Here is a 9,560-nt window from a genome sequence, read left to right on the forward strand (position 1 = left end):
GAGGCTGAAGACCACAGCCACACCTGCCTGCCTAGGGCCCATGATGGCATTCACCACCGTAAATGAAAGCGGTACTTGGGACTTGGGTGAAATGATCACCAGAGCCCCGGAGCTGAGAACCTGTAGCTGTGGTGCCGTGGGAACAGAGCAGGGGAGGAAACACCTTCTCGCTGCCTGCCAACTGTCTCACCAGCAGGGACATCGGCGGTGATGCTGCCTTGGCACAGCACCCAGCCCATCTTGTCCTCTGCAGGGCCTCTGCAGCACACAATGGTCCCTCAGATCAGCCCCTACCAGAGGCTGGGCGGTTTTTGTTTAAACCCAAAGAGTCTTTCCCTACCCCACACTGTGCAGAGCCCACAGCCACTGGTGCCCTGCTAGCCCCAAGGAGTGTCGAGTGGGAATGTTCCTGTGTGCTGCCCATCACACATGCCCACCTCCTTGTCCCTAAAATACAAGGACATCTGAACACATCAGGCCCATTATCTACCAAACAGGTCCCTTAGTTTAATATTTTACTCCTCCTGTTAACTTCTCAGCACTGTTCAGTTGTGTTTGTTTTTCTGGCAGGACTCCTGTGTAATTTTTATAAAGATTTTAAGCGGTGTCATCAGTCTGCCCTACTTTTGGCAGGTCTGTAAAATCAATGTTTATTCTGTAATGAAATATGCACTGAAAATAACTTTCAGCAACACATTTTTACTACTTCCTTTGTACTGTTTTTTAAAAACATATTTGTGGTCACCTGTATGTTCACAAGATTTTGCATATTGTCATGATTTACTGTTGAATAAAGGATTTTTATAAAAATCTTAGTACAGTGTCCTAATTACACCAGACCTCGGTTTATACTATAAGAGCATACATATGTATCTGAATATGACAGTGTAAAGAGACAAACGAAAACCTAGAGCTATATTTAAGACCATCCACAAGTACTGAAAGCAAACGAAAAGGAAATACACTGAAACAGCAGACGACAATCCCATCCTCTGACTCCTACCTGAGCCTGCAAGATACTTAACTTTCTGTGCTACCTCCTTTACTTCCAGCTCCTCTTTACTTCCAACGAGAAGGAGCAGTCAGGCTCTGAGTTGCCCAGGGAAGCGGTGGAGTCACCATCCCTGGGGGTGTTCAGGGAAAGGCTGGGCGTGGTGCCTGGGGACATGGCGTAGCGGTGGTAGGGTGCTGTTGGACCAGTTGACATTGGAGGGCTTTTCCAACCTTAATGATTCTACTCTATAACTCGTTACCGTGCACTAATGCGCTTCCAGTGTTTTCCCCTGTATTTTTATACTCGCATTATGTAACCATGCGGCTTGCATAACTGAAAGCTGATAAATGTAGGATTTGTCTAAGGATCAACTCAGAGCAGCTACTGTCAGCCTGCTCCAGTCTCCCCACGAAGCGCGCCGCTTGGAGCGCGGGGATAAGGTGGGTGCCGTCTGCGCCAGTGCCACACGCACCCTTTGCAGCCTGGGCCGTGCACGGTTGGCCTAAAATAACTTTTCCATTCCCTGCATGACACGATGTCACCGAGGCACCCGCTCTCGGCCAGCCCCCTCCAAGCGCACCCTGCAGAAATCCCCCCGTTCGCCAGCTGCCCCCAGCCCGGGGCATTTCCCCGCTGTGCCGTGCCCGCTGGGCGGGCTCCCCCCGCTCCTGCCCTGCCTTTGTCCCCCCGCTGGCCCGGCGGGCGCGATGCAGCACCGTGGCCACCGCCCGCCTGCGCCCCGCACCCCGAGCTGCGGAGCGGGGCCGGGCACGGCCGGGGGGGCCGGGGGGCTCCTCAGGGGCTTTGAGGCCGCCCCCCCGCCGGGCCAGGCGCGCTGCGGCCGCACGGCATCAATCATTAACCGCGGCTCGGGTGTCCGGCGCCTCCCTCGCCGGGAAACCGAAGCCGGGGCGGCGGGGGCCCCTCGGGCGGCTCCCCGGCAGGGCTGGCTGCGCCGCCGGGCTCCGGTTACGGCGATGCGGGGCGGCGGGGCGGGAGGAGCCGCAGCGGGGCCGCCACTGCCCGCGCTGCGATGAGTGATGCTGCCGGGGGCGGCGGTGGAGGACGAGGAGGAGGAGGAGAAGCGCAGAGCCACCGCGGCTCCTCCGCCGGCGGCTGCGGGAGCGGCGGCTCCGCCTCGCCCGGGAGGCGGCGGCGGGGAGCGGCGGGGAGCGGGCAGGGGGCGGCCGGGGGGCCCGGGGCCGGCGGGGGCAGCGGGGGCAGCATGCCGGCCGGAGAGGGGGCCAAGGAGGAGGAGGAAGAGGGGGCGCCGCCGCCCGGCCGCCCCGCCGCCCTGCTGCGGTGGGACGAGGTGCCCGAGGACTTCGTGGAGTGCTTCATCCTCTCGGGGTACCGGCGGCTGCACTGCTCGGCGCAGGAGTGCCTGGCCTCGGTGCTGCAGCCCACCAACGAGACGCTCAACTTCTGGACCCACTTCATCCCACTGCTGCTCTTCCTCAGCCGCTTCGGGCGGCTGCTGCTGCTGCGGGGCGCCGGGGACGTGCCCTTCCACCACCCAGCCCTGCTGCCCCTCTGGTGCTATGCCTCGGGGGTGCTGCTCACCTTCGCCATGAGCTGCACGGCCCACCTCTTCAGCTGCCTCTCCCCGCGCCTCCGCGCCGCCTTCTTCTACCTGGACTACGCCTCCATCAGCTACTACGGCTTCGCCAGCACCGTGGCCTACTCCTACTACCTGCTGCCAGGCCTGAGCCTGCTGGACGCTGGCGCCATGAGCCGCTACGTGCAGCAGCAACTGGGCTGGCAGCTGGACTGCAGCCTGCCCATCGCAGCCTACCGCGCCCTGGTGCTGCCTGTGGCCCTGGCGCTGGCCGTGGGCTGCACAGCCGCCTGCTGCCGCAGCCGTGCCGCCTGCTGCGCCTACCCCTTCGCCGTGCGCACCTTTGTCTTCGCCATGCCACTGAGCATGGCCTGCCCCATCATGCTGGAGAGCCTCCTCTTCGACCTCCGCACCCGCAACCCTACGCTCTTCATCTACTTCTACCGGCGCTACTGCTGGCTGCTGGTGGCCGCCTTCTTCAACGTCAGCAAAATCCCTGAGCGGATCCAGCCGGGGCTTTTCGACATCGTGGGGCACAGCCACCAGCTTTTCCACATCTTCACCTTCCTCAGCATCTACGACCAGGTGCACTATGTGGAGGATGGGCTGGCCGAGTTCCTCAAGGCATCCCCAGCCGCTCCCACCTACTTGGGCACCGTGGGGTACATGCTGCTGCTGACGCTCTGCCTGGCTGTGGTGGTCAGGAGGTTCCTCAATGTCGCAGACCTCTGCAAGCAGGACTGATCATGCCAGTGACCACCCTACCTGCAACTCTGGGGCTGGAGACCCTTTAGCTGGTGACCTTCAGACTGGCAACCCACAGAATGGCCCAAGCGTGTCTTCAAGATGCCGTGAAACCTGGGGGAAACGCCTGTAGAAGAGCCAGGTCCCTTTTGTGGAAGGTTGCTAGAGAAAATTACCATGGTGGAAATACTCATGCTCGTTAAACTACTATGTTACCAGGGGAAGCAAGCAAACGCTTACTGGTATGTTGCTGCTTAGAGTATAAGCTGAAATAATTTAGTTCTGCTACTAGGAAGAATGCATGAACTGAGAATGCCACTTACTAGTTTCGTAACAATTCAGTTTAAACTAGCTATGTATATATACATACGTTTATATATATAGCTATTTATTTATTAGCTACATATATATATGTGTATATATACTTCTGAAGACACACTTGTGCAATGATTACTTATAGACTTTTAATCAACTCCTGTGTGAAATTTTCTAGCAGATTATGCACTGACATTTATTTTCCTCTGTGATACTGTAACAGGCCTTTGTAGCCACATACTGGATTTTAAATGCAAACAGATTAATAGCTATCAATACTTTTTAAGGTCTTGCAGCCTTTTCAGCCAGGGAACATAACGGATTTAATAGAGAGAGCAAAACCAGCTGTGAATTATTACAGAATTACCAGTTGATGGAGAGACTTTAATTAGACAGGCAGTGAAGCTTGAGTGGTTTGTGTAACCACTAGGATTCTGAAATAAAATACAGGGATATGTAAAATAACTGAACCAGAAAGGGGTCAAACTACTTTGGAGTGGAGGCAGGGGGGAGGAGAAAGGCACTGCATAATGGCACGGCTCTTCCCTCAGTGTATCAGGAACATCTGTCCCATTAAGGTTGGGTTGCTAGGGGACCCTTTTATCTTCCCTGGTAAATCACCCCAAAATCAACCCTTTAGAGTCAAAGTCAGATGCCAGACTTCCTATAAGGCCCTGCCAAGCTCGGTGGGAGTTCTGTGGATGTAAAGAGAGTAACTGATGCATGAGATCCCATTCTGGATCTTTTAAAGAATTACATGGAACTGGTTTCTTCTGCTCTTTAATTAGAGCACTCTGTCAAATTTACCATCCTAAAACTAGTTGCAGAATGTGGTACTGCTGAGTATGAGTTCAGGACCTACAAGTACTGGATATGGGCACTTTAACATCATTCCCTGCTTTATCCTATTCTGATTAGTTGTGGCTATAGCTGGGTGTTTTGAAGTCCTCATTCATTAGCTTTGGCAGATTTCAAAGAGAAGAACTATGAGATATTTCCAGTCCAGGTATTATCTTTCTCACACAACAAACAGCTAATTGCAGATCAGATTTAACCTACTCTTCATATAAAGAGATTTTTTTTCTAAATTATATGCAGAATTCAAACATGCATTTTGATTCTGTCTGACAGAACAAGTAATATTACACCAGGGGATTACAACTTGAAGTTCAGGTGAGAAATCGCTTGTATACCCCATTTTCAAAAAGAAGGGTGGTACTTCCTTGGGAAACACTGATGTCATACCACACAAACAGCATAGTGGTTCTTTAACTCAGCCTCTTTACCTATTTTGCAGAAATACGTGTCTGCTTATATCTTTCCCATTTTTCATGGACATGACATCCGAACTCCCAAGTATACGTTTTGGAATCCAGTCCCAGAGTTTTCTGTACGGACAAAGCCCTTTGTTTATATAACGGAATATAGGAAGGACTGCAGATAGGATTATGAGTCATGTCCTTAATATAGGTCAGAATCATCACAGAAAACCAGTAATTGGCGTGTCCTGTACCAATGTCAGACTTGTGAAAATTTCCCTATGCAAGTGTATAAACTAAAAGAAAATATAGGTTTGCTTCATTTTCTCTTTTATCTCAACCCATTTTAATGATAGTGGATTGGATATTTTAGATTCTCAGTGAAAAATGAGAATGGCCTTGGAAAAATATTTATCTTTTGCCAGCCACATTTCTGGTAATAATTTGTGGTGGGGTGACATATGGTCTCGTAAAGAGATTTGGTTAGAATTGTCAGAAACAGCGTGCAAGTTGTGCACTTGTGAGTTATCACTGGTGGTCCATAAAAAACAGCATGCCCCTGTTTGGCTGTCTGTGCTGTTTTCATATGCCAGCTTGCACTGAAAGAAAATGCAAACTACGTGAAGTAGTTTTAGCTTTATATATTTACAGTACCTTTTATCAAAATTATGGCATTGCTTTATTTATCTGCCAGTAAAGCAGAAAATGATCTGCACCATAGGAGCAGAGGTTGGTTCATGTCACTGTCATGCTCTGAAATGTTTTTTATATTGTGAAAAGGAAAAAAAAAAAAAAAAAAAAAAAAAAAAAAAAGCAACCAAAAGACTGGAAACTCACACCAGAAAGCGGGTGGATCAAGACTTGCAACCATGTCATGCTATGAATTTCCATGACTTCATAAAGAGGCCAAAACCTGAGATATGCTGTATTCAAGTTAAAATAATAGAGACATAATAGTCAGAGCCCAATGACTCATCCAAGTTTCAAAACTAATTATTTAGAAATGCCTTGCCTGGGAGATGCCACTAGAATGTCTGACCAGCAATTAAAAACTAAGAAAGGAATTAAAAAGGACAGAGACAGCAAATCTCAGAACTAGAAGACAGCTCAGAAACAAGCAACATTAAAAAACAAATGTAAAAAAAGGCCTTTAAAGCATACTGTATAATGAATTATATTTGTGCTTGTCAGCCACAATGTAGAGGACATCTCAAGAGGCAATGTCAAAGAAGGCTGTTGCTAACTTGTAAAAATACATTTGATATTTTCGGTTAGGCCACATAGGGTCGTCTATATATATCTCAACTACAGATAACAGTATAAAGGTTGGATTGCAACCAACTGCAATTTTACTGGAATCTTATTGCTGTTACAAGAGTTGCCCGTGAGCCCCAGTCCCACTGCAGGTCTGGCACCTGGATCTGAGATTAAGAATATTGCTTCATTCAAAACATTTCTGTTGGCAAAATGTCGAGGCACGTGCGTGAGCCTGAGCACTTTGTGGAACTATTTGTACGTGCTGGTTGCAAGTACTCCTCTCTGAGCCACTGTAATCAGACTGTATGTATCAGGAGTGAATGAGTGGAGGGAGATGTGATCAATTTTTAAGAGTTCTAATTAATGTATGTTTGTTTGTTTGTCTGTTTAAAATGTGTCTACAAATTAAAAGTTACAAGGAGTGTGGAGAATATATAGGGAAATGCTACTTGAGTGTGTATTTATTCAGTAAAGGACACATTATGTAGATAATTGCTCCATTTGCCATGTTCAATAGCAAATCTCCATGAACATAGACAGAACAAAACTGAGTTAAAGAGGTTAAAAGTGGAACAAGACATCTATAATTATAGTGCTTGAATTTGCTCTTGTAGAAGTGAATGTCAGCACTTGTGTGGCTTGTCAGGGAGCAGGATCTCTTTTCGATTTGAAAACACACATGGCTGAATGTCCCTAAGCATGTCCAGAGCTCAGACAGGAGGTCTGACCCGCACACTACATGCATAAGGACATCCTAGAAAACAAACTCTTTTTGTGTAAGTACTTGTCATATTATTTTTATTGCCTGGGTACTTGCCATAAGGTCTGCACTGTGGTTAGGGAGCAGAGGACTCCACAGCTCATCTTTAAAACCAAAAAGGCTTTTCAGGGCTTTTGTGGTAGAGCCTGTGTGGGGATGAGGGCCAGGGTGGAGCACATGGGAATGGCCTGAAAACGCGTGTTTTTCTTTCTTTGGCCGACACTGACCTTCAGACTGACAGACCTGTGGCAATGTGAACAGACTGTTGAAGGGGCCAGTTCCAAGAGTGCTAGTGATGCTGGTGACATGGACGCTCCCCTTTGCACATAGCATGTGCCTAGAATTGCAGTCTACACACTGGCACATACTGAATAAGCCCAGCTTCTGGGCACTTGAGAGTAACCTGTAAGCTTCAAGCACATCTTTGTGTAAGATAGATATACCTGGTCTGTAGTAATTATCCCATGTTATGTGGTGGAACACTGTTTCTTCTTCTGCAATGTATTCATTTGAATGTCACTATCCAGGACACCTGCACAGCTGTGAGCTGCTTCATTGGCACGACTGGAGTCTGCAGTCTGGAAACAAAGGGAAAGTTTTCATCTGCATGCTGCACTTGTAGAAATTTAGCAGTTAGAAGTACAAACACGTTGTTTTTTTACTAAACTGATAGCTTTGCTTAGTTGTTCGAGTGTCATGTTTATTATTTATTTGCTGAATCCAGCTACTGTATGATGTTTTTGTCAACAGTGCCCCAGCAGAAAATGACAGTCTGAAAGTTTTACTCTGTGTTTAAGTAAACTCTCTGAGGCAGCACATTCATAAAGTATTATTGCACTTACTCAGTTGATTACCATCCACATGCCTTACAGAAGCAAGTCATACCTAGAGTAATTGCCCAGATTATGCTGTCTTTCTTTGTCTATGAGAGTAAAAATGACCAAGTGGCCTGTAACAAGCTGAGGAGTAAGAACTCCTGTGTTCTCATCCCTGCTTTGCCACTACCTACCTGTTCTGTGAGCTAGGGCAAGTTATTTCAACTGTGTTCATTCTGAATTAATCTAATTCATGTAAATCACTGGAATTGTACCAGGGTTGAATGTGGCCCTCAGTGTCTCAGTTTCCACATCTGTAAGATGGGGAAAATATATTTAACTACCTCGCAAGGTTGCTCTGAAGACTAGCTAATGTTTGTAAAGCACTTAAAAATGCAAAGACCCTCCTAGGTGCTAAGAAGAAATATTGCTGAACTCCAGCAGAGAGAATGTCATATTTTCAATGAACATGAACGTTACTAGATCATGAACTCTTGGGACAAACCCCCATCACTGTTACGCTCCTAGGAAGTTCATACCCTGTGTCCTTTGGAGTCAATGGCAAAATTTCCACTGGCTTCAGGCAGCGGCAATCATGACTTGAAGCAGTAGTAAGCAGACTGACTAAATGCATAAGGGTCAGGAGTAGCAAGAAAATATACATGAGTTAAGTACTTTTCTCTTCAGAAATTCTCACTGATGACTTGTTCATACTGAAGGGCATCATAACCCTGACATGAGGCCTTGTTGTTCTTTTAGCCAGGGGTTGTACTCCAGTTACTGCGAAACAATGGCGTGAGATTTCCCTGTCCTTACACTGTCTGTAAGACTAGGATTGTGTCCTCAGCTACCATTGGGAATTTCAGTCAACTTCAAGCTACTTCTTAACAGAGTAAAAGACCTTAAGTAAATCAAGCAAGTAAGTCAATATGCATAATCATTTGGGAACATAAACTTACATTGATCAGAAAGATAACTTTCTCTTTCCTCCTCCTGATTCCCAAAACAACAACATAGAAAAAATTCTGTTCTTGAGAGAAAACTGAACTTAGGTCCTCTTATCACTTATGTGTATTCTTCCTTTGCCATGGAGCCCTGACTAACCATCCCGGTAACCCATGCTGCCCTTCTCCTGGAGGGACTGACACAACAGCACCACTGAGTAGAGGGCAGTGTTTTTAAGAGCTTTTCTAACTGGCAACAGTACTTGGAGACCAAAATAAAAAGACAAAAACAAACAAAACAAAAAAAAAAAAAACACAAAAAAAAACAACCAACCCCCCCAAACAAAACCAACCAAACAAAAAACCAACCCCAACTAAGTTATCAATGGATTCAAGTGATTCATTAAGTCAAAGCCTCTAAGCGTTAGAAGTTCACCCTATCCAAACATATTCCCAGCTTCTCTAACACACCAGTAAGTCAGGGCTACACAACCAACACCCAAGTTACATCTGAGAATGTACCCTCTTCTCAGGTGAGATGTAAGATGCTGAGGAACTGTCACGTGCAGTGAAAGATACAGATCTCCATTCAAGATGTTTAATGTTTTGGAGCTGGGTGTGGAATAAATTATTTTCACAACTTCCTTGGACAAATTCTGTTTCATTCCACTGAATTCAGTAATAAATTAATGACTGAGGCAGAGGAAGCAAGCTTTTACTCAAAGTTGCCTGTAAGGAAACACCAGCAGACTTCTGCTTTCAGGACAAGTGCTTCCTGGCTGACCATACTCAAGAACATGGAGGATTCTGAAGTAGTGCTTCACTGTTTTGTGTGAATGCCTAAAGATTTGTGCTTGTAGCTGGGGGCTACTAGTATGAATAAACAGTTTATAGCAAGTCATTTTTTTGTGTCT

The 9,560-nt window shown here is 47.1% G+C and overlaps 1 protein-coding gene across 1 annotated transcript; it reads left to right on the top strand.

The window, feature by feature from the left end:
• Positions 1-2,027: 2,027 nt before the first annotated feature.
• PAQR9 (progestin and adipoQ receptor family member 9) lies at positions 2,028-8,940 on the top strand. The gene has a single exon (XM_032192873.1). The coding sequence runs from the start codon at positions 2,028-2,030 to the stop codon at positions 3,294-3,296; it is 1,269 nt and encodes a 422-aa protein (XP_032048764.1). The 3' UTR covers positions 3,297-8,940.
• The last annotated feature ends 620 nt before the right edge of the window (positions 8,941-9,560 follow it).

Source organism: Aythya fuligula, chromosome 9, assembly GCF_009819795.1.
Source record: "Aythya fuligula isolate bAytFul2 chromosome 9, bAytFul2.pri, whole genome shotgun sequence".
In the NCBI taxonomy this organism is placed as follows: Eukaryota; Metazoa; Chordata; class Aves; order Anseriformes; family Anatidae; genus Aythya; species Aythya fuligula.

Bases quoted from the DNA above. Each gene is read 5' to 3' on its own strand.
- PAQR9 (XM_032192873.1), top strand. From the start codon at position 2,028: ATGAGTGATGCTGCCGGGGGCGGCGGTGGAGGACGAGGAGGAGGAGGA.